The 26,552-nt window shown below is 36.9% G+C and overlaps 1 protein-coding gene across 1 annotated transcript in view; it reads left to right on the forward strand.

Annotated features, from left to right (window-relative positions):
* The window catches only part of stx8 (syntaxin 8), a 140,158-nt gene that overhangs the window by 21,735 nt on the left and 91,871 nt on the right, over positions 1–26,552 (forward strand). Inside the window, exons 5-6 of the mRNA XM_052032969.1 lie at positions 9,935–10,059; positions 12,549–12,641. Of these exons, the coding sequence (XP_051888929.1) occupies positions 9,935–10,059; positions 12,549–12,641 (218 nt within the window). The remainder of the gene's footprint in view (positions 1–9,934; positions 10,060–12,548; positions 12,642–26,552) is intronic.

Below are 26,552 nucleotides of genomic sequence, written 5' to 3' on the forward strand. Positions count from 1 at the left end.
CGCTGCTTCACCTGGAAAGATTGTTTGGGTCCCTGGATGCAGCAAAAAATACAGTGAACAATGGCATCTTTGAGACAGAGTGAGTCAGTGTTGTTGCAGAGAAAGGTCAAGAGCATGGAATTGAGTATGAATCTGATGATGCAAACAGATCGGTGCTTTGAGAGATGTTAGGTCGTTTGAACATACCTGTGATCCTGGGTGGGTCTGATTGGTGAAGGATGGAATTTCACTTGGACTTCACTTCCATTATCAAATATGTTTACACTGATGACAAGTTTTCCACTTCAGTTATACACATAGCGATGTCAGCTCTGTGCACCTGGGGAAATTAGATCACATTGTTCTGCAATGCAATGGTTGTTGGCCCTTTCAGATCAACAAGGCTTGATTTGCAGCACCAGAACGTAAAGGGGCCTCACTCTCTGTGGATACCCAAGATTTGCATTGGGAGCCCGTCTCCTTTAATTTCTTACCTGCTGTTCTTGGGGCTCCTGCCCCAGCTGACAAACTACGACTGGCACCTCTGCCCCAGGCCTCATTCTCCCTTAACGTTCCCAAACTCTGTACCATCTTGTCTTCTTCAATCCCCATTTCCTTTTGATCCCTCCAGGCCATGAACCCTCTCTCACAATCTTGACTTTCTTCAATTGACTTCCCTCCTATTTTCCTTCACCTGTTATGCAGTGGAGGTCCTTGAGTAACACCTGATGACATGGGGCCTGGGACATCCCTGAATTTTTAAGCAACGTGCCCATGACCAAAATGGTCACTGTGAGGCACTTGATGAAGGATTGATGCTCCCTTGTGAACATTGAAAGATATCTTGATCAGTATTTTCAGTTTAGATTTATTTCAGAAACATTTGCTGTCACATGAATGGTTAAATAACTCTGCTCTTTCCTCAGGTAATGAGTAATATTTATAAACCTGTAGTAAGTTCTTTGTATTGTCTGGCCAGTACAGAGCCTGGTAGTCAGCCCTAGAATAAAAGTTCAGAATGACTGGAAAGAAATACTTCATTTTTGTAGAATACACTTTATGCCCTCTGAACAACTCAAGTAGCTTCACAGAATACGGATGGCATTTGAAGTATTTTACTGTTGTTTGTTACTTCAGTGAGAAATTTAGAACAGGAAATGTGTTATCACATGGGGTAGTTGAGATGAGATGTATTGGTGCACTAATGGGAAAGCTAGATAAGTACAAAGGGAGAATGGGATAGGAGCATATGTTGAAATAAAACTTGATGAGAGGAGACTTGCGTGATACATAACCACTAATATAGGCTTCTTCAGCTGAATGGCCTTTCTGAGTTTTTAATCTTACATAATTTTGCAGGCAAATGTAACAGTCAGTTAACCAAGTACAGATTAAGCAATTAGGTAAAACACAGATTATATTTTTAAACATACTGTTGAAGGAAAGATAAAGTCATTAAGGACACCAGGAAACTATGCAGCATTTGTCAACTATCTCCATATGTTCTATACTGTCCACCAAAATTAAAGTTTTACAAGGATGTGGCTGTTCTTCTATAGTGTTGCTCACTTTGTAAAGGAAGTAGTGCATAGGATTGGTTTGAGGTTTGAAAAATTTTGGAAGTTTATAATTGATGTGCTCAAAGTTAATGAAGTAAATAAGACATAAATACTAAGTTTTCCCTTTTCACTACATGTAGATAAAAAAATGACAGTTTTATAATTAACTAAATCAGTATCTAATTTGCCAAAGTTGCCCAATGTTGAAACAATTTGCTGCAAAGATTTTGTTCTTTGCTTCATAAAATTTAGAAGTTAATGTTTTAACTAACTTTATATTTTAATGCAAAGATAAATCACTCTGCAGTTACATTTGTTACTCTCCTACTACTTTTGACTCCTAGCAATATGGCAGCTGACAGTACAAATGCCAATTGTGGACCAATTGAAATTGGAGATACTCGAGATTAGAATTGGAGGAGTGTAGCACCCTTTGATGACTGTAAGGCAGGAAGAGACTGCAAAGATAGGGAGGTTTGCAGTCATACAAACATTTGAAAACAAGGATGTGTGTTTTAAAATTGAGGCATTATTTAACTAAGAGCCAATGTAGGTTAGCAGGAAGTAAGATTAATGGTGAAACGGACAGTACAAATTGGAACAGGACAGCAGAGTCCAGATTCCAGCAGAGTTTTGTACAGATTTACAGAAGGTGGAACAAGGGAGGGTGGCAAGAGTATTTTGCAATGGCCAGGTCAAGAGTTAATAAAGATATGCAAATGTGTCTCAGCAGCTGGTGCCTTCTCAACAATATTTGAGGGGAGAAAACAATTAAAAATATTAATTACTATGAGATTAAAAATCAAAAAAACTGCAGATGCTGGCAAGCTGAAATAAAAACAGAATGAATGGAGGGTCATTGACCTGAAGTATTAACAGTCTTTCTGTAGATGCAGATTGACCCGCTGAGTGTTACCAGCATTTTCTGTTTTTATTTAGATTAGTATGCTTGCCAGAAATGGAAGGCGGTTGGTCAACAATTTGGGGTTAAGGAAGCGGGGGTCAATAGTGCTGTTAGGCAGCATTTACTCCCCAGTGATCTACTCACTATTATCCAGTTTGGCTTTCACCGGGCATCAAGTGCTCAAGTGGTTAGAGATGTATCTTGCACAAGAGAAGGTGGTTATTGTGGTTGGTGGTCAATCATCACAAGCCAGGATATCATTTCAGGATTTTCTCAGGATATTGTCCCAGATACAACCATCTTCAGCTGCTTCATCACTGACCTTCTTTCCATCTTAAAGTCAGCAGCAGGGATGTTTGCTGACGATTGCACAATATTCAATTCTGTTTGCAAGACATCAGCAAATGTAGCACATAATGCCTGTATGCAGCAAGGCCGAGACAACATTCGCGCATGGCACAAAGCATTCACACCACAAAAGTTCCAACAATGACCCTTTCCAGTAAAAGAGAGTACAGCCAGCTACCCTTGATATTTAATGGCGTCTCCATCTCTGAGATCCTACCACCAATATCCTGATGGGTGGCCTGGACCAGCAACATAAATACTGACGTTACACAAGCAGGCCAGATGCCGTGTATCCCCTGGTGAGTGACTTGCATCTGACATCCAGAGCCTTTCCCCTACCTACATGGCATAAATTGGGAATGTACGAAGGAATACTCTCACTTGCCTGGTTGAGGGCAGCTCCAGCAACACTCAAGAAGCTCAACACCATCTAGGACAAAGTGGCCTACTTGGTTTGTACCCAAGCAACACCCTAAATGTTCATTCTTTTCATCAATCGTGCACAGACCCTGTAGTGTGTATAATTTACAAAATGTTCTGTAGTTACCCACATTGATAATTCCAACAGCAACTTCCAAATCTCTGTTCCCAAGCATCTGTCACCAAGAACAACAAGGGCAGCAGATGTCTTGGAACATCTCCACCTTCTTGTGCCCACCCCGCCTCCCCTTTTTTGTCCACCTATCACTGCTCTGCTTTTCCCTCCTATATATTGGGCTTCCCCTCTTCCTATCTTCAATCCTGAAGAAGGGTCCTGACCCGAAACGTTGACCGCCTGCTTTTCTCCACGGATGCTGCCTGGCCTGCTGAGTTCCTCCAGCATCATAGTGTTTTTCGTCTAGTTCCAGCATCTGCAGTCCTTTGTTTTTCTATCTCCAGCTTCTTGTTCCTCTCCAAGTTGCATGCCATTTTGACTTGCAAATATATCACTGTTCCTTCATCTAAATTCTGGAACTCTCTACCCAACAGCATTATGGGAGTACTTTCATCAGAAGGACAGCAATAGTGCAAGCAATGGTCTCATTGGCATTTAGTGATGGGTAATAAATGTTGGCCTTGCCGGCATATAATATCCTTTAAAATTAATGCATAAGAAAAATGGAATCTTATAGTCAGGGTCAATTGGAGATCAAGTAGTTCCTGGTGATCAGGACTTGGGAAGAGAGGAGAATCCAAGGAAGTTTCACCAGGGCAGATTCCGGCACTGAACCATCCTCATGAGGATCGCTATTCCTCCCATTCAGATATTCACATACACCACTCCCATCGCTCTACCTCCTCCCATCAAGTTCTTGCCTCAGGGAAATATTATTATGTTAGCTAATGTAATAAACATAAATTTACATAAACATAGCTAAAATGATAGGTTCATGGTTCATATTATTTCAAAGATTTTATTAAAAACATTTCTGTAAATCCCAAACATTATTCTATTTTTCTCAGGATTGGAACACTTTAACTGAAGTTGAAGCCACACTAATAGGGGGTGGGCCTGTAGTCAAGATAAACATTAGCCTATCAAGATAAACACAATATTTCAAAATCATCTAACTAGTTAAATAATCTTCATCCTATGTTTTAAACAATAGCAGTCATCAGTTATGTCAATCAGTACTTTAATATATAAAAATTCTGTGCATATTTACATTATTTCCTCTCCATCACTTTTTGTATGTCTGCCACACTATGTGACAAGTTTTATTACCTGCTTTTGATGAATACCCTTTGAGCTGTGAGAATGTTAACCATTCATGTGACATTTTGATGTTAACAACTGCGTGATTTTGTGTGTGGGAATACAAGGACAGAACAGGGCTGCAGTATTGGACTCCAAACTGGTGGGGCTGAGGCAAGGGAAAAAGCAGCTTTGCTGTGTGTACCTGTCTGTATACAACAGGTCTACAGCAGACGCAATCTCACTGGCTCTCCACTCTGCTTTTGAGCACCTAGATAACCACAAAACATACGTCAGGCTGCTGTTTATTGATTACAACTTGGCGTTCAATGCTATCATCCCCTCAGTGCTAATCACCAAGCTTCAAAACCTGGGCCTCTGTACCTCCCTCTGCAGCTGGATTCTCGACTTCCTTCTCGAGAGACCACAGTCAGTGAGGATTGGTCATAACATCTCACCCTTGCTGACGATCAACACAGGCACACCTCAAGGATGCGTGCTGAGCCCACTGCTCTACTCTCTACACTCATCTCTGTGTGGCTAAACTCAGCTCAAACACCATCTATAAATTTGCTGATGACACCACTATTGTTGGTAGAATCTCAGATGTCGACGAGGAGGCATACAGGAGTGAGAAAGATCAGCTGTTTGAGTGGTGTCACAACAACAACCTCGCACACAACGTCAGCAAGACCAAAGAATTGATTGTGGACTTCAGGAAAGGGAAGTCAGGAGAACACACACCAGTCCTCATTGAGGGGTCAGCGGTGGAAAGGGTGAGCAGCTTCACGTTCCTGGGCGTCAACATGCTGGAGGATCTATGCCGGGCCCAACACATTGTTGCAATCATGAAGAAGGCATGTGAGCAGCTCCACTTTGTTAGGAGTTTGCTAAGATTCAGAATGTTACTAAAGACTCTTACAAATTTCTATAGATGTACAGTGGAGAGCATTCTGACTGGTTGCATCACAGCCTGGTATGGAGGCTCCAAATAACAGAAGGCACAGGATCACAAGAGGCTGCAGTGGGTTGTTGACTCAGCCAGCTCCATCACGGGCACAACCCTCCCCACCATCGAGGACATCTTCAAGAGGCGGTGCCTCAAGAAGGCAGCATTCATCACTAAGGACCCTCACCATCCAGGTCATGCCCTTTTCCTGTTACTACCATCAGGGAGGAGGTACAGGAGCCTGAAGACCCACACTCAATGATTCAGAAACAGCTTCTTCCCCTCCGCCATCAGATTTCTGAACTGTCCCATGAACCCGTGAGCACTATCTCATTATTCCTTTCTTTAGCACTATTTATTTATTTTTGTAATTTATAGTAATTTTTATGTCTTTGCACTGTACTGCTGCAGCAAAACAAATTTCTTGTCATCTAAGTCAGTGATAATAAACCTAATTCTGTTTTATTTTGTCACACGCATACAAAGGAAATCTTTCCACATTGTTATGCGCAAAAGTTTATGGTAAAATAAAATAGCATGACTTAGTAGCATCTGTGTATTTTCAATACATCAATGAAGAACGTCTCAGAGGATCTATCTTGGGTCCAACACATTGATGCATTCATGAAGAAGGCACACCAGCAGCTCTACTTCATTAGAAATTTGAGGAGATTTGGTGTGTCACCAAAGACTCTTGCAAATTTCTACAAGTGTACAGTGGAGATATTTCTGACTGGTTGCATCACCGCTTGGTGTGGAGGCTCCAATGTGCAGGATCGAAAGAGGCTGCAGAGGGTTGTAGACTCAGCCAGCTCCATCATGTGCGTCACCCTCCCCATCATCAAGGACATCTTCAAGAGGCGGTGCTCCAAAAAAGTGGCATCTATCATTAAGGACCCTCACCACATGCCCTCTTCACATTACTGCCATCAGGGAGGAGGTACAGGAGCCTGAAAACCCACACTAAATGTTTTAGGAACAGCTTCTTCCCCTCCGCCATCAGATTTTTGAATGGTCCATGAACCCGTGAACACTACCTCGTTAATCCTCTTTTGCACTATTTATTTATTTTTGTAACTTATAGTAATTTTTATGTCTTTATGTCATGCACTGTACTGCTGCTGCAAAACAACAAATTTCATGACATATGTCAGTGATAATAAATCTGATTCTGAATAATAGCTGCCTGAGTGACTAGAAACTTTGTAACAATTGTCATAATTATTGCAGAATATAGTTTCTATAGAATATGACTGGTTAGCAATAATAAGTCTCTTTTTGTTCAGCAAAGTAAAAGAAACACCTTTAGTTTCATTCACCTAGTACCGGTATCAAATACTTGCACATTAGATGTAATGTAGTTTTGGTGGAGATGAAAGCTCACTCTGCCCTACTAATGGACTCGGACTCCTTTGTCAGAAGAACACCTTCTCTTGGACCAAAATGCTTTACCATCATGATTCAGTGTGAGTGTATTTTCCAATTAACCTGGAATTAGGGATAGTTTTGTGTTATAAACATGTCTGCTGTGGACTGGATTGACATTGTCTAAACCGATTTCACAGAGTTACCCTTATAACTAACAGAGGGAGGAAACTTATCCTGTTAGGCTGTGCTGGATTTGAACCCATTTCCCTGAGGTGAAAGGTCTTTGTCCAACCTATCACACTACTCAGTCAATAGTTTTTATTGAGCTGGTTTCATGGTACATTAGTGAACTACTCATGTGGTCTAATCTTATTGTAGCTGTGCCTTGATAGGGTAGCCCCTTATAGTCTTTACTCAAGATAAAAGATCAGTAAAAATATGGTATTTTAAAAAATGTTTTCCTGAAGATGGTATAAATGAAATAATAAATCTTCAAATCAGTACATTCCAATTTGTTGCTTCAAGATTGAATGTGCTCATTTACTTGGATGCCTAATCAAGAAGAGATTCAACTCCAGATTGTCTTTGAGTGACGGTTTTGAACAGTAATTACCCTCATCCTGAAGTTAAGATGCCTTCAGCAAAGGATGCTATCATATTAATGTGCAGTTTATTTGTTTATTTAATATGCTGTGTAATTTGCTCAGTGGTGAAAGGCAACTGGAGAAACAAAGCTATTTTTGGGTCAGCTAGAGTGTGCTGATCTGAAGTTTGTTCTGCGGTTTATCCTTGAATATGGTGAACACATGTAGATTTGTCATGTTAAACTAATAAATTGAACTTTAGGACGTTAATTCATTCTGGTTAAAACTTGCAGTAGTTTAAATATTACATTTAATTGAACCCTTTGTTCAATTACTCACAAATTTAATATTAACTGTTGTGAAAATGAGTAAATCCTCGATTGATGTAAATGAATTATAGTTTACATGTTGTTACTGTTCACTGAGCTTGTATGTGCTTCCTAAAATCTATTGTATGCTATTGTTTCTTGAGTTTCCAGTTTACATATATTTTATGTTGTATGACTTTTATGAAGAATTTCATTTGGCAATTTTGTTAAATGTTGTCATATGAATAGGCAATTGTGAGGCAATCTCACTAACTCAGATCAAGTAAAGCAATAGTAAATCCTAATGTGTGGCCTGTGTTTAAAAAAGGCTGTGGTTGAATTATCAGAGACACTTGGGAAGTTTTTTTTCTGGAAAGAATTTGCAGTGAAACAATAGTCCATGGAAGATTAGCTGCTGGTTATTAGGCAGTGATGCAGTTCTCTGATTCCATTTCTCTCGTCTTTTCTATTTGAGCAAATCTCAAAGCCTTATAATTAGTTAAAGCTGATCACAAAAAAAATCAGAAATCATCTGCACACTCCACTGCTCTGTGACCATTCCAAAGATTTAGGTGATTAACATGGCAAAAACAGTGGGAGGCTAATTGGATAAGCTTTAATCTTTACACCACTAAAGCAAAGCATAGTAAGATCAGAGAGGAAAAAGGAAGTAGAATGCAGCACAGTTACCAAACATGTCATAAGGATTACAGTTATCAGGTGATATTTGTCATGATTTTAGATGGATTTGTAGCAGGTTGTTAGAAAAAAGATGGTGATGTAGATTGCTGCTAATTGCTTTCATTACAGAATGCAATCCTTAAAACTTGGAATTGACTGTGTTTCTACAATTGTGGTTTTGGCTAGATATACCGGAACAAGGAGCCAATGCATATGCTTATCAGCATTTTGAATTGTTAAGATTATTGCTCTACCTACTTAACACTCATTGTTACATGTTTTGCAGTCTTGCCTTTGCTTTTTTTAATGCTAAAATACCAAGTGCTAAAACACAGTACAAAAGTTTGTGATGCAGAATGAAGATTCTGAATGGACCCTGTATTCAAATTCTACTAGTGAGGGTGATTACTTTAAAAATTAACTTTTGTTTTTTCTTCTTCCTGTGAATTGTATCATTTAGAATCATTTTCCAAGGTATTCTAAAAGTTCAAATAGCATACCACCTCTCCAGCAGAACTCATTCATTTACTAAACGCGAGTTATTTAGAACTTTCTACTTTCGTACCCATTAGGTTTGGGTACAGATAAAGTTTAAAATTTCCTGAGTGCAACAAAACTTTTTCAATGCATTTGCCAAATCATGAAGATTTTTAGATAAACCAGTAGTACAACTTTTTCACCAAAAAAGTATTAGTTGACTTTGGATCATTGGAAAACATTTGATTTAATGCATTGGCCCACAATACCTGCCATCTCTTTCATTGAATCTCAAATTGTTTTTGGCTGTTCAATTAATGTGCATTTAGCATGATTGAATAAATACTAAATTTATTCAATATTTCTGTTGTCAAGACCTTACATAATGGATTTCCCTCCCTAAATCTCACTGCCTCTCTGTCTCTCTTTCTTTCATTAAGACATCCTTTAAAACCCATCTCCTTGATCATGCTTTTGATCATCTCCTCATGATGTTGATGTTTAATAATGTTCCTCTAATGTGCCTTGGCAAACTTTACTGTCTTAAAGGAACTATTTAAATGCAAGTTGTTTAAGTGATTAAATTAGGTCTATCACTTGGATATAATAGTGTTAATTGAAATTGAAATTATTTTTACTTCTATCTACCATCCAGTTTTCATACAACTTGCATTATGGTATGTCTTTGCTATTTTGTAGTTTCAGTCATCATGTTCTTTGCGTTCTCTTCTAAATTGGCATGGTGTTCATGAATTTATTTTATAAGTTACATGACATGCTTTTTTAATTTCAAATCATTTACAAACCACTATTTATTTTTCTAGTTTTTTTTCTGTTGGGGTTTTGTTCTGCTCCTGTTGTATATCAATCCCAGAAAAAAATGTTTATAACTTCAGCATTTCCAATACTCAGTTTCATAATTTACTCCCACCCATGATGACCATCTTTATCCCTGTTGACATTGTTATAAGGTAAACATTTTATAGTATATCCGAGCAAGCAATAACATATGTATCAATAACTTAGATCCTTGCACCACTTTAGTATTACTGGGTTTAAAATATTCAATGAAACTTTTATTGAAATTTGATTTAATTTTTAGGACTAGCCTTATGAGTACAGATCCAAAGAGTGGTCTCACTAATCCTTGGTTGATGGAGGAGCCAGAAGAAACAAAAGGTCTTGATTTTAGTGAAATCAAATATCAACAGCAGAGGATCATACAAGGTAAAACTCATCTTTATGAAAGTTCATAAATACTCTTTTGAAGCTTCTGAAAATAGACCAAGCCCTCCTTGAATATTTGGTCATTGTTAATATTAAAGGTATAAATAAGCAAGAACGTTAACTGAAGGACTGTCTGAATAAAGCTGATTTTTCAAGCTGTGCTGCTTTGAGCAAAATACAATCAGAAATAATTTTAATATTATGACTTTGCACCAAGAATTCATAAGGTAATCTAAAAATTACAATCTTTATACATGGTAAATATTTAAAATAAAAAATTTAAACAGAAGTTAAATTAAGACATTTTTAAAAAGGAGAAATGTTCAACATGTTAAAAGCATTAAGAGTTAAATTAACACTTTTAAGTCAATCATTTCTTACCAATCATTTCTTACAATCTATCTCAGTCAGGCAAGAAAATAATATTTATTTATGTTCTAAGGTTCTTGTCAAAATCTGTAGAATAAGGAATTTTCCATATATTTAAAAGTGCTAAATTCATGGGAATGCATGATGAACAGTATAGAACTGTGCTGCTATCTGTTGTCCTTTTTAAAGTTAATCTTCTGAATGCATGCTCAAAATATTGTGATGCATTACATTATAAATTCGGTATATTTTCTCTCCATACATTGATTGGAAACTATAAATATGTAGTCATGGGTTATGTGTTTTGAGCTGATGTGAGTTCAAAATTAATTGTAGCCACGTCACTGCAAGATAATGCAATGCACAATGTGAATATTTCACTGAACATAAATGTTTCCATCTATTAGGGCTGATGTAAGTTTTAATCTGATCTTGGTAAACTAATTACAATTAAAGGAAGCCATTTGGAAAATTAGTTTCCAGACTATTTGATTCATTTACAAGAAAAATGAGATAATTCATGTTGAGCTTTTGCAGATCTGAAATCTAATGTACGATGCTAACTCACTAGGTGGCAGCTGTTTGCAAAGAAACTGAACAACCAGACTTCATAGCTTTTCATCATATGAATTACCTGGAAAATACAAATGCCTTGTGTCTGGAAGGGTACAGATGAAACTGAAGTAATGATGATTGGAGAGCATTCAGAGTGCACAGTAATATAAGATATACTGTATAAATGCGGCAAGGTGCCTGTTAGGAATTTGGTGCTGAGCTTAAGTAGAGTTGAGGTATTCTTGGTACTTCGGCTCTATCTCAGTTGCAGTTCAATTTCAACGAATTTAAATATATCAAGGTTGAAATCTTGCAGAACTCTGCAGAACGATATTCAAGTTTTAATGTTTTAAATGGGTCAATGTCTACTGTTCCTCCTGCAGGGAGTCGAACCTGTGTCGCAGAGCCAGTTGCTTCACCCTGAGTGGGACACTTCTGGTTGCACCTGCTAAACTCAGACAGGGTCACCTAGATGTTTCCACCTCTTATCTCTTATCTCTCTTTAGTTATACTAAAAATAGTTGTGGCAGTTGGATTCTGTACAGCTCTGGGCTTGTATTTAAATGTGTGTTTCTTTGGCTCATTTATGACACTAGAGACCTGGATGTTAGAGATGTGTTACATCAAGTCAGTGTGAAGCAGGGAATGTAAGTTAGTGCTTCCACTTACACAACGTTCAGGTTTACATTGACGTTCACAGTAGCAGATACAAAAGAATAACAGTTATTAATAACAGCAGTGCAATTGTTGCTGGCCTGTAGTTCAGAATTTCATTTAGCACAATGTTATTTAATGTAAGGTATGATTTCACTAGGTTTATTGTATGAGATATCTATTTCAGGATTTACCAAAATAATGGCGTTAGTAAGTGCGATTAATCTTAATGGTAGCTCTTTTGGTATCTACTTTAAAAAAATTACATCTGGCAGTAAACATTTCAAGAGTTAGCATTCAGATCAGAGATCAATTGCAATACAACAAGCAAAATCTGCACCAATGGGTTCCTTAACCATGTGGTTCTAAACATGTGAGGTGTGGAGTACCTTAAGAATTCAAGGACCCAGGATTGTGGTGCCAAAATGAAACTTGATTTATATTAATTTATTTTTCATACAGAGTGGTCTGTCATTAGTTTATCACATAAACCATGCTGAACAGCTATGTCACATGGCTTCTGCTATATAATAGATATTGAAAATGTTAAACAGGGGCAATATTGATTGTTACCAATGAATTGGATAAATTATTTTTTGCTGCCTATGTGCATAACTGGTTTTATATGCCTAACTTGGCTGAGTTTTGTTACCTCAATTGTACAAATTGTCTCAATACAGTGATTGTTCTATCTCTGGAGTTTTGGAAGACAGATAGAGAATCTGATCCATCATATTTTGTCACATTTGGACAAAATTGGAGCAATCATAGCATCCAATATGAAGTCTGTAGTGTTTGTGGCTTTGGCAATTAAAAGAGGTCGACATTTAAAATGGGCAAAAACTACATTTTTATTTCCTTGTTGCTTAATTAATTGACTTTGCTTTTATTGTGCTATTTTTTTAATTCAGAGCAAGATGCGGGCTTGGACGCTCTGGTAACAGTGATAGCCAGACAGAAACAAATGGGTCGAGATATAGGAAATGAACTAGATGAACAAAATGGTAAGTTTTTTATTTACTGTGAATTGGACATGGGTGTTATCATTGGATGTGTCTTATATGAGGGAGTTGAGCAATGGTTACGCAACAGTTTCCTTGCTACTCTACTGTCATTTGAATATATTGGTCTACAAGTTCCATCTCTTTATTCAAAGTTTTTATGTGCTACGTTGTTTTTGATTTCATAATCAGCCTATAAAAGAGTAAGTTTTATTGTGGTCTTCTGTGTTTATGACATGATGACACATGGAGACCACAGAGGAGCCCATTCAGAGAAGAAGCCATAAAAGCATTATGAATAGCCTCATTGTTGTAAATATTGCAGGGAAGACTGTGTATATTTGCAATTATGGGACGGATCAGACAACTATACTAATCTTTGCCCCAGGTGACCACTTCCAATTACACAACGTTGCATCAGTGGGCAGAGATGCATGATATCTACCAGCAAGCAACAAGTTTGCCCAATTTAACCTCTGTTGGAAATTGGTTTATTATTATCACATGTACTGAGATACAGTGAAAAACATTGTTTTGCATTCCATTCATACAGATCATTTCAAAACATAAGTACATCAAGGTAGTGCAAAGGGAAAAGCAGACAGAATGCAGAATATCATGTTACAGTTACGGAGAAAGTGCAGTGCAGTTAGACAATAAGTGCAAGCGCCATGACGAGGTAGATTGAGAGATCAAGAGTTCATCTTTATTGTACAAGAGGTCCATTCAAGAGTCTTATAACAGTGGGATAGAAGCTGTCCCTGAGCCCGGTGGTGCATTTTTTTCAAGCTTTTGTCTATTCTGCCTGATGGAAGGGAATGGAGAAAAGAGAATGACTGGGGTGGGAGGGTCTTTCTTTGTTTTACATTTTTAATATAACCTAAAAAAGATGATTATGCCATGATGAGCAACTGGTGAAGCTATTTTAATAAAGTGGAGTGGTTTTCCTCTATTTGTTCAACAAGTAGCCATGTTTTGATTCAGGTTGATGTTGTATTCTCAGCATTGAATAGTTGCTGCAAGGAAAAGTAAGGTATGTCTATGTCCTTCACATATTGCCCAGAGATTTTCACCTGTTTGTGATCATAGAATAGAAAATATGCATTTTTTAAAAGGAAGCTCTTTAAGAAATAAAATTATACAATTTTGAACTTTTCTGTTATAATGTTTATTTTATTTAGACCTGCACCAATCAACATGAAGAACAATTAGAATATATCTGTGTGTGTGTGTGTGTGTGTGTGTGTGTGTGTGTGTGTGTGTGTGTGTATACATATATATATATATATATATATATACAGACACATTATAAGCTTTGTATATTTGTTTTCTGCTATATATTTTATAAAGCAAATTTAGAGTTCTTAGTTTGAGCAGAGCCCCTGAATTTGATATGCAAGTTGAGTAAAAGCTTAGAATATGTTCAAGATTGTTTGCGGGCAAGTGCGATGAATATAATGAAAGCCAGACATTTGCATGTATAAGACTCTAATTGACATAGCCAGACATTTGCAAATGCCAAATCCATTGAGACACTGCATGTAGAGATTAACTTTCAGGAAATAAATGAGTTGGTTTAGAATCTGGCAGAATCTTTGTTTCCTAGTATGATGTCATTGTCGATCCACAAACACCCAGGGCTGGTGAACGGCTTCAATTTAGCAATAAACCTGATTTTATTCTGTTCTTGAAATTTCATATTGATGCAGCTTCATTAACCTGTTTATTGTGTTCTGTTTGGGGCGGAAGCTTTGTCCATTGTTAATTATTGTTTTGTTGCTGAGCAACAGGCCATCTGTGTTTTTCCTAATATTTGTGAGTAATGAGGTAGTTTGCAAAGAAAATTTGCTTTTTAAGATTTGTGCCAAAGCTGGTTAAAAAATTCTCATGCTTCGTTAAAGCAGATGTAAAATTAGATTCATATAATTATTAAAAAATACGAGCCATTTCCTTTTCAATAAAGTTTCCACGGAACCATGTTGTCTGAGTTACATGGTGTACTATATGGAAAGCATTAGTTATTAAAACAATACATTGGAAGTTGTATTTTGTGCTGAGATTATTTCAATCCACGTTCCACTATTTTTTTTCTGCTGTTTCAATATAAACTCATACATAAGTCAGTTTTAGGACTGCAGACAGAACAGTTTATCTTTTGCTATGTTTTTAACTGTGAAAAAAATCCCTGCGATTAATTTCTTGGCTGTACTTTTGGGCTGACATAAGTGAAAGTTAATCAAACTCTGTCTTTTGTGAGCTGTTTGCAAGTTAAGAGACAGTAGTAGTTGAGAGTGTAGCTTCCTCTCATCTTGGCATTAAATTGTCTTATCAAGTAGTACTAGGTCACTTGTGGAGGGTCTTTCCCTATACATCGAAGTTAGTAGTCAGTTTATTCCTTATTCTGTTAGTAGTCTACATTGTCTTGAGCTGGAGAAGTATATTCCGGTTTTCTTGAGTCTACCTCCTGTCATTTGCCAGTGGTGTAGCATTTGGAACTAGGTTATGTTTGCTGAAAATCACTTCACCTACTGCCAGCAGAAAGAGGAAACTCATCCAGGGAATTAGAAATGAATCCAGGCATGTAAAGCGAAAATCCATTTTCCAATTCAGCACACCAACTAGCTTCCCCTAAAGGTGCATTTTAGCAAAATTCAAAAGAAAACATTCCAATAATGTAAAGTGAGTCATCAGAGTCAAACAGAGTGGAAACAGGCCCTTCAGCCCACTGAGTGTGTGCTGACCTTCAACCTTTCATTGACACCATTTTACATACTCTTTTTTTTAATTCTGCCCACTTTCTAATCAGCTCCCCCCAGATTCTACCGCTCACTCACACACTAGAGTCAATTTACATTGGCCAATTAACCTGCCAATCTGCGTGTCTTTGGGATGTGGGAGGAAATTGGAGCACCTGGAATAAACCTGTGCAGTCATAGTGAGAAAGTGCAAACTCCATAGCACCAGAGGAGAGGATTGAACCCAAATCACTGGAGTCACGAGGTTTTTAAAGTTAATTTGCTTAAGTAATGCAAATATTAAATTATTAACATTATTGTAGACTGAGGTTGCTTTGAACCTGCATATTACACTATTTGGTTGTGTGTTGTCTTGGATATGTGTTCTATCAAATCCAACTGACTTTTCTTTTTGTACTTACATTTGATTCAATTACTTGCAAAAGCTCCCTAAGATTTAACTACATGATATTTACTGTATTACACTTTTTGAAATGAAAATGGGAAGTTGGAGTTATGTTTTTCATGTTGTACTCTATTAAATAACTATTGCATTTAGGTATAAATCCACTTACCAAATCAAAGCCTGCTAATTTCAATGGTTAGTAATACAGCAGCCACTGATGGAAAGAGAAGTCATTTTAATCATGGCTAAACAGTAAGGTGAAATGAGCATCCTTTAGATGGGAACATTTACATAGTTTTAATTGGAAATGTTGCTGTATATGCACAAAGCTATATAAAATTATGATATGACAGGTTATTTGAAACTTAACATTTAAAAATTAACAATAACTGTATCCATTTTGCTACCTTTATTGGCGTCTTGTTTTTGTATGACTTTTAAGCCTTTTGTTTAATGCAAAATCTTTTCCATAATTCCAGAGTAAACCTTATTTATTGGCTTGATTTTCACTTTTGGAAAAGCAAGTGCTGCCTGTAGTGCTCTTCTAATTGGAATAGTTGCTTATTAACTGGCAGTAGACGCTCATTTGTTGCCACTTTTTTTTAAAAGGCCTTTGGGTTTTCAGTTGTTATTTCTCACATTGAGTAATCTATGTATTAGGTGCCAGAATCCTTGCTGCATTCTTACTGAGAACCTTGAGTCACTTGTAGATTTAGTATGTTTCAGATTTAATAGCTAGAATATAAAATATAGTTAAGTGTTTTCAATTTTCTGACATGACCTGCTGGTTTTAATACTAGAGCACTTAGGCTGCCATTTAGTGACTCTGCATTTATCCTAAATCACCTGATGACCTCTGGATTTGAGTGTAGCTTGCTTTTGCGTGAAATATCTATCAATAGCCACATAGGATCATGGAAATTAATGGCACCGAAGGAGGCCATTCTGTCCATCATATTCATGTCAGCCTAAAAGGATATTGTGAATAATTCCAATTACCAACCTTTAGTCATCATTTACATAACAATATTGTGTCCTTTTGAGCTGGAAGTTTTTGATTAGTTTTATTATTTAAAATCTCAGAGGCTGTTCAGTCTTGTTAATTCTAACACTTACTGAGCCATCCTCTGTAAATGAATGCAGCTAGTCCCAAGTATACCAGTTAAGAACATTTAGTGTACAGTCTAGACCTGTAGCTAAAACCTAGACTAGATATTCAAAAGTGACTGGTTTCTGAGATGTCCTCAGAAAAGACCTCTGGTATTCATTTTAATATAGCTTATTTGATCCTGTTTCATTGGTAAACGTTTGAAATCTAAGATTTCCACTCTGCCAATTATTGAACAAAGCTACTCAAACAAGTAGTTTTCAAGGCAGAACACAGAGGTAATTTTTCCTGGAACTAATAGAAAAGCTGGCATTAATTTTGGGGTAAAAAAATGAGGGTATTTATTATTCTGTGTGAGGTGGTTTACTTTTAATTTAACTGCTTGTTCTAAATCTGTTTCATTGTTGACTTTGATATTCTCTACTCGTGTCCTTCTGTACCTCACAGAATTATGCCCACTTTCCTTCAGGCGTTATTCTCACTGTTTCAAATATAGAACGTGTACACATGATAAGTTACTTTGATTAATGGACAAGCACTGTCCTTTAGTGAGACAGTTTCATCCTGCATTATCCTGATGCAGGGTCTCAACCTAAAATGTCGACCATCCAGCTGCCTGCAAGGAGGCCACATGACCCACTGATTTCCTCTGGCAGGTTATGCATTGCTCCCGATTACAGCATCTCTTGTGTCTCCAATTTAATTTCATCCTCATTTTCATTTTCAAGCTGGCTTTTGTTATTACGTTATTCACGCTAGGTATGTCATGATTATGAAATGACTATTTAAATATACTGTTATCCTAATATATATTTGAATAGAATACATTACTTGCTCAGCATTATTGAGGAGCTTTAGAAGCCTTATTGTGGATCTCTAATAGCATGCACAGGAGATCCACTTAGTCATCCGACTTTGCTTCCACCAATCTCTCAGGCAGCGTATTGCACATACTCACCAGTCTCTGGGTGAAAAGATCCCCCTTTAAATCTCTAACCCTTACCCTAACTCTATGTCCTCTAGTTTTATCTGCCTCTGATATGAGGAAAAGTTTCCTGCAGTCTACCCTATCTATACCCCTCATAATTTTATAGACCTTAGTCGTGTCCCATCTTAACCTCCTCCGTTCTAGGGAAAACAGACCTAGCTTCTCAGTCTCTCCTCATACTGATAGAGCATCCCAGGCAACATCTTGGTGAATATCCTCTGCACCCTCTCCAGTGTAATCACATCTTTTCTCTGGTGTGGTGATCAGAACTGCACCCATATTCCAGTTGAGGTCTGAGCAATATTTTATATGGATGAAGCATGACCTCCCTGCTTTTGTATTCAGTGTCTTGACTAGTGAAGGCCAGTATCGCATTATGCTTTCTTAACCATGTTATCTATTGCACTGCCTACATTCCTGCCTATTAGTGTAGTCATGCACACGGATGATCCATGATTTGTAACAATTTCCCTCACTTCTTCCTGTGTGCAATGTTAATGAAATGCGCATTTTGATCAGGGGTAGTTCTATAATTCTTATTTATGCAGGGATACATTTAAAATGTTTCTGCTTTGTAGCTACACTCGCCTAAATGTCACATATTTCCTGGTATTTTGAAATCATTCTACTGCTGGTTGGTATTTTCCCAAATGTCCTTTAAATAGGACACACTTAATATCATAGATCTGTTAAGGTACATGTCAAAATTACTGAAGATGCAGCACAGAAACAGGCTATCCAGTCTTGTAAATCTATACTAGTGTATGCTCCTTGGGATTCTGCACCCATCTCATCTCAGCACATTCTATTATCACTTCTGTTCCTTTTTCCTCAAATAATTACCTAACCTCTGCATGTTCTACCTCTTATATGGACTGTCCTATGCTACTTCTATTTATGTATATAATAGTACTATCAAATTCTTCACGGCCCATTATTTATGTCATTTGATTGTTATATAAATTGAGAGTTGATTCAGCCAGTACTTTGTAAAAAGGTTTATGTGATGCAAAGTTCTTACAGAAATAAGTATATGCAAAGAAGATGATTCAGTCCGTTTAGATAATTTTCATTGCATGGTTTGCAGGATGGGGCAGGGGAGATGGCATTCCAGGACTCCAGGTTTCATCCTGATCTCCAGTGCTGTCAGTGCAGAGTTTGCATATTCTCTTTATGACCAAGTGGGTTTCTTCCGGGTTCTCCTGTTTCCTCCCACATCCCTAATACCTGCTGGTAGGTTAATTGGCTTTTGTATAGTGCACTTTAGTGTAGGTTAATAGCAAAAAAAAAAGAATCAAAAGGGATTTGAGCTGCAGGTGTGAGAGAAAATAATTTGCAATGGTACAGGGAAATAAGGAAACGGAATGGGTCTAATGGATTATGCCATTTGGAGCTGGCATCGACTCCTTGGGCCGAATGGCTTCTTTCAGTGTCATTATAAGATGACAGTTAAAACACCCACAATTTTAAGCTTTTAAGTCCTAAGAATAATTGCATGCTGTGTGGCACATTTTTTGTACCATATACCATGCAGAAAATGAAGACTAGCAATAATTGTTTGTGACCATGTATTTTAAACATAAATTTCACCACAACTTTGAAACTGAGAGATAACAAACACTGAAATGTGTGTGAATACTTCATATCAAAGCTTTTATACAATTATGCAATGGCTTATTACCTACAATGACATATCCCAAGAGATATCTTTTATTTATAGTGATTTTTACAAAACCCTGTATATTGTCATCTCTCTTGCCAGAGAATGTTTTGGCAGCATTGCGCAGTTGTCTAGTTAAGTGTGGCTGCAAAATGTGTATTTAGACGGAATAACATATTGGCTAGCTCTCGGAGTCTCGGAGGTGAAAACCCTCGGGCTGAATGACCAAACCGTGGGGATTGGCCATAAAGTATAATTTCAACTATTCCTTTGATTATAATATCACACATTTGACTACGCCATTTTATGGTTTAATTTGCATAATAAAGTGGATGCAGGATTCCTTATGATTATGGAGCTTTGGATTTGAAGCTGGAAATTTTTTATCATACATTCTTGAATCACCCTTTTAGTCAGGTCAGTGAAAAGCTATGTTACCTTATGTGGACATTTATCAGAACAAATACTTTATGCTGATGATTTGTCAAGTCTTTTAATATAACAAATAAGTGGGAAGGAATAACTCATTTGGGATGAGCTTTGCAACAGCTGTTTCCAATTGAGACAACGTGCACAATAAAAAGTCAGTTCAATATGTAATTTACAGTAATCATATAATAGTAAATGGTTTAGCAACTGTGTGTCACTACTGAATCATAAAATGTGTAATCTTTCATAATATGATTGATTTTAACATCTAAATTACATAGTTAGTAAAATATGCTGTAACGACTCTTTTAGCATGGGAATTAGAAGCCCTGTTATTTAACGATTACACTGGTTTTTGGTTTGTACATTTGTCATTTCTACATTAAATATATAGTACTTGTCAAACTTAAACAGCTCAGTTTTTGATGTTTTTAAACTCTTGTGAACTATTTATGTACATCATTTTGAGCAGACCCAGTTGTTTATCTTGTACAGTTGATTATAGGTTTGAATCTCAGTCAAGATTAAGTTCAAAGAGGTCTTTATTATTGCACATGTGATTATTATAATGCAATGGGTTCTTAAGTGGATAACCAACAGAATGTTGCAAAGGTTTTAGTTAAGAGAAACCATGAATCCCTCTAAATATTACAGGTCTGTATTTAAGATTCAGGTTTCTATACTTATCCATGCATCAATGCTGAAGAAGTCCTTGGGGCCTTTCAAATATTATGCCTTCTCCGTGGGCTCTCTACTTTTATGTTGATGCTCTCTACCTTTGATGCACTAATAGAGATTTTGAGATGCACATGGGTAAACAAGATGGCTTCATTATGCAAATGACATCAAGGTTTTTTCAGGTGCACATATTTTCTATATTTTCTTCCTTGATATAAAGTGAGCTTTCTGTATTTAAATATCCATCTGGACTATGCAGGGAAATGTTAGTAATTCCATACATATCTGGCAACATTTCCTGTGTACCTGTTATAACTTTGGGTTTTCTGCATAAATGTGGGAGTCCCAAAGTTACTGGTAATTTTACTGTTTGAGAGGCATCTTTATGTAATCCAACATGGGGACATGAAGTTGAGGCTATTCTCTCCCACTTATGGTGGGAAATCTGCTCAAGCAACTTGCACTAGGCTATTCCTGACACAGGGACTACTTCTCCATTGATTTCAGTAGAGGAGAAGAGTAACAAAGGACAAAAGTAAGAACAAATATTTGTAGATTTCTAATTTTTTTTGTGTGTTGGTTTTTAATTTGTTTATATGTGAAATATTTTTGATTTAAATAATTTGAATATTTTTTTATTGTTTCAGTAGTTTCTAAATGATTCCAAATGTCAGAAAAATCCAAGTTTTTGACAGTTGGCAAGGTTAGGTGCATGGTTTTGTCAGTCATTAGAGTTTTTTTTGAGTTGTTTTGTGGATGCCTATCTGTCTTCCAGAAAATTGTTTCTGAACTTTCTTAATGTTAGGTTTTTATCCTCAGACAAAATTTCTCATCTCCAAACTGATAGTGCATTAGAATTGTACAGTATGGAAACAGGCCTTTCAACCCAAATTGTCCATGCTGACCAAGATGCCTATCTAAGCTAGTCCCATTTGCCTGTGTTTGGCCCCTATCCCTCTTCCCCACGTATCTGTCCAAATGTCTTTTAAACATTGTAATTGTAGCTGCCTTTACCACTTCCTCTGGCAGCTTGTTCCAGGTACCCATCAACCTAAGTAGAATAGCAATTTCAAAATGTTATTTTTTCCCCATGAGTCAAATCCATTCACTGAATTTTACCTTACCGATGTGTTCAGTGAGGTCTCAGCCTGTCCCAGATGCTTGGCTTTAAGTTTTTTATTTTTGCCAGATATTTGATTCTGTGAACTGTGAATAGTTGTGCAGTTTGAGCCAGTGCAGGATATTTACTTTCTTAGGGTGTAGAGGTACTGTTCACACAACTCTGCTGATAGATTTAGAAACAAAAAATGCTGTAAATTGGTCAGACAGCATCCGTGGAGAGAGAAACTACTATCTGTCATCCTTTGATAGAATACTTAACTTAAGATTAGCATGTTCTACTCAGTCAATTTAATTCAGTAATTTGAAGCAAGGAATGTCAAATGCCTTGTCTCTATTGCAAGTGAGTTAGGAAAATATATTTTTGATTCTACTTATTTTGCTAGATTTTGTTCTGTTATACAATCTATAAAAAATGTATTGAGCCTAGAGGGCAAGAGATACTGGCGGTCAGAGAGAAGGGTAGAGGGAAACTTCACATTAATTCAATTATCAAAAACAATATTTAATTCTGAAGCCAGTTAATTGTCCACCTGTGTTTTGCTAACAGTTGAAAAAGATAACTGTTAATTTCTTTTATGCCTGTGAGGCAGAGATATTAATTACTTTGGCCTTTGAGACAGAGAGGAAGAGCCTGACACATAAATAGGGAGAAAAAATAGATATTTTTGCTTGTTCAAATTTGGTGTTTTTAAAACCCTTTTATTACTTGATGCTGCTTAATTTTCAGGGCTATGAGGGAAGAGCTTGAGATGTGGGATTAAATGGGCAGCTTTCCAGAATGTCTGCTTTTATAAACTGCAAGATTTTGTGTTGCTAAGCAAGTAGAATTTTTAAAACTCCACTGAAGGGAACAAAAGATGGAAGGGGCTGAGAGGGCCTTGGATGTGCCATTGATATTTGAAGAGAATTCGGGAATTTGAAGTGGATAGGAGACTAAGATGAATGTAAATGGGAGCAGAGCAGGGAGGAGGGGCAGATATAAAGGAGTTTGAAGAAGAAAAAGGAGAGTAGGTTGTCAGGTTGAGGGATTGGCAGGAAATGGAGTGAAAAAAGTGACACATTAGCAGTGAGAAAGGTGAATGAAGAAAAATCATTTACATGAGGAAATGGAAAATAAGGTTATGAAGGCTATGTATTTTCTATGACTTTATCACAAATGTGTCTACAACAGTTGGTGGTTCCTTTCTCCACCATATCATAGCACACATCGTTCAGCCTAACAGGCAAGGAGTAGAAGCAAAGAGAAAATGAGACACAGATATACAGCACAGAGTCAAGTCAGAGATTGGCCATTTTCTCTGCATTGCCACAGGAGATACTCACTTTCCAGGTGAGGGTAGGGAATAATTGGTCCAGGGTATGCATATAATCCATATTTTCTGTCATATTTTTATTGAATTTATTTTCATTTTACTTTGTTATTTATTATTATGTGGAAAAGCGTAGACAATTAGGAAAGAGAGAAAAGAATTGTTGGTGCATACGATTTTTTTCTGTAACATTTGATGTACTAGGAGACATAAAACTAAAATACTGCAATACCACTGCATATGAGCCTAACAATCTAACAGTGTTACAGGTGTAATTTCCATTGAAAGTGCGCACCAAATTTATGTTGAAAAAAAACTACAACTGGAAGTAAGGTTTTGTTATTTAAGGTCAGTTAAATATACATTCAGTTATCTGTACCTTAATTATTTGACCAGCTGTTTGCATGGAAGCGTTCTACTAAAGACTATATTGTACATGGGAGTATTGGCAGCTTTACTTCACAAATGCTCCAATAACCATAGACAGATGTGTATTCCAGATTTTCAGGACCTAATTGATTTGCTGAAAATAAGGGTGTATGTGTAAGCTGACTTTGAAATATTTATTTATGCTAGTATTGAGAATTTATACTATGTGTTAATGACAGTATTGAGGAGCTGTTTGTAGTTTAATTTGTAGTGAAATAACATATTATTGGGGTTTTTGAAGCTACACATGAAAATAATCACGAACAACTTTGTTGAGAGTGGCTAAGATTACTAATGCCTCCAAAAAAACAATGTCCTGGCATATCAAGAGCATAACAAAACAGAAGGTTTAATGAGATATATTTTGCATTTCTCTGTAACCAAGGAATTCAAGGTCCAAATTGTTCATTTGTTAGCCTATATGGTGTCAGGCATTCTGTGATACAGTATAAAAGGCTTGCCATGCAGAACATTCATTGAACATCAGCTGCAGAAACCGGAAACCTGGATTGTGCTTCAAACACCTCTTTTCAAGGTATCCTATTCTGAAAAGAGCTATGTTTTATTTTATAGCTCTTGGTAATTTGTTTTACAGCCATCAACATCCGAAATTTGTGCTTAGTTGCAAAGAATTATAGGAAATCAGCTTAAAATCATCAAATCATTTGTTTCCAGGTGGCAGCCACACAGATCCTTGAAACATTTGTTTTAGTTGATGTTATGGATTTTGAAGTCCTCTTGAAGCAGCTTTTTTAAATAAAAGGAAACAAGAAGCCACAGGAATCAGAGTGACTTTTGTGAGTATGCTGGTGATCACAAAATACGATGGATATTCTTTTCTTTTGGTCCTAATAGCAACTTAAAAATGGAGTTACAGCATCTGTGCTATAATTACATTTCAGCACCGAAGTGAAAGGCAATAAGGAGGATTCTTGAGGAACCCTTTATTACAAAGCTTTGAGCTATTATATAACTTGAAACTTTTTATCGCATTAAGTACTTTTAGCACATTGACCATAAGAATCTATTTTACGCTGGCAACAAATTGCATGACTACAATGAATAAGTCAAAGTCTTTGGAAACTTTGAGGAGGTGAAGAAGACAGAAATCCACAGAAGAGAGCAAAGAATTCTAGTTCCTGTATTGGATAAGGGCAGGTTACTGCTTGAATTTCAGTCATTTAAGCAGCAGATGTTTATGTTTAGAAAAAAAGCTCGAGTCTCAACTAGAGCAGAAGAGCATTCAATCAGTCTTCTGATGACAGGCAAGTAGTCCAACTTCACACTTCAGCAAATATACCCAAATGTTTTTCATCAGTGACATTGACTATAGTCATTTCTTTCGCCATCAATTCACGCAAGAAGACAGCAGTAAAATAGGACTGATAAAAGCAGTTTGATAAGTGTGGAGTTGCTCAAGATTTTTGTTACCCCAAGCCGCTCCTTGTTGTAGGATCTAGGCACATTTACTAATTTTTTCAAAATGGATGTTTTTCTGGGCTGGTTCAAGAATTCTGAACAAAAGTAAAGCAAACAGATAAAATGTAACTAAATAACTCGTAGCCTTTAAAACATTTTGATGATTTTAATTATTTTTGATAGTTTTGCCAATTCTGATTCAGTCATTAAATTGATAGAATCATAGAGAGGTACAACACAGAAATATGGCTTTAGCTATGCCAATGTTTTCTCCAAAAGGAACCAATTTTAATCCTATTATCCTGGCTCCCAGTATTCTGTTTTACTCTTTTCAAGCAATTGCCTAATTTTCGTTTCAGAACTAATACTGCAATAATCTTTGCTTCAGAGAATTTATCGTCCTAACCACATACGATTTAAGATGTTTTTCCAAACCCATAATTATTTTTATACTCATCTTAAATTTGTACTTTTATTACTATTCCCACCAGAACTTCTCTTAATCTTCAAGAATGCCATTGCAACCACCTTGTCTCAGAGACTCTCAAAGCTTCCCAAGTTTCTCTTCAAAATGTAACAGGCAAATGTTCTGGTGAGATCTGCTGGGTGATATGTCTATAACTGAGTGAAAGGCTGTTGTGCAGCCTTCCATTCAGTGAGTGCATTTTCCTAGGTACCTACACTGTACCAGTGAGCTTCTGAAGAAATTCAACAGGGCAGTGCAAAATTCCACAGATTTCCAAGCTCACAGGCTTGGAAATTTGCCCGCTGAACATGCACCAGATTAATCTTTGACATTGACAAACGTTCAATAACAAAGACAGCTGGTGAGCCTGGGGGCAAAGCCTTACCAGCTGTCAAAGTCCTTCTGTCATATAGCCAGGCACGAGCTGGGGAGGTTCTGTGCTGCCCTAAACCACACTGATATGCTGGGAGCTAAGCTCTCTGCAGAAGTCTGCTCCAGGTCCACAATGGAAGAAACTGTGTAGTCCAGTGACAGGCAACTAACATTCTCAAGTTCTGCTTCAGTGTGGGTCCTTTGACTCAGCAGTTGCACTCTTGCCTACTCAAGCTATTTGAGTATATTGTCCAGATTGGACAGTATTGGACAGCACTGCAGCATTTGGAGTGCAATCTATCAGAGATGACATTAAATGGAGGGTCTCTCTGTGTCTCTGCTCCCTGATGGATGTGAAAGATCCCGTGTATTCCAAACAATATGTATCTCTCAACAAACACTACTTATAGATTATCTCGTCATCATCTCATTACTCTTGGAGGTACCTTGCTTACAATGTGTTTCCCTCCATTACCTTAGAGATGATGCTTACATATATTTTCTTGGAGAATCCTGAGACAATATGCAAATACAATTACTTTAATTGTGTATTCTCTTCCATTGTAAAAAAAATTTTTGAATCTACAGTGGCTCTTTCACATCCTAATGATACTGCATGTTGTTCAATGCTTTTCCTAAAACTTGCAATTGACATTTGTGATGCTAACAATAGTGTAAGGATGACCATTAAAAATATAATAAAGCAATTTCTAGATCTATATATTTACCCTCTAGATTTTTATCTGCTCCATCCTCAGTCTTAACCACCGTTAATAAAAAGGGGATTTTTTT

Source organism: Pristis pectinata, chromosome 18, assembly GCF_009764475.1.
Source record: "Pristis pectinata isolate sPriPec2 chromosome 18, sPriPec2.1.pri, whole genome shotgun sequence".
NCBI lineage: Eukaryota > Metazoa > Chordata > Chondrichthyes > Rhinopristiformes > Pristidae > Pristis > Pristis pectinata.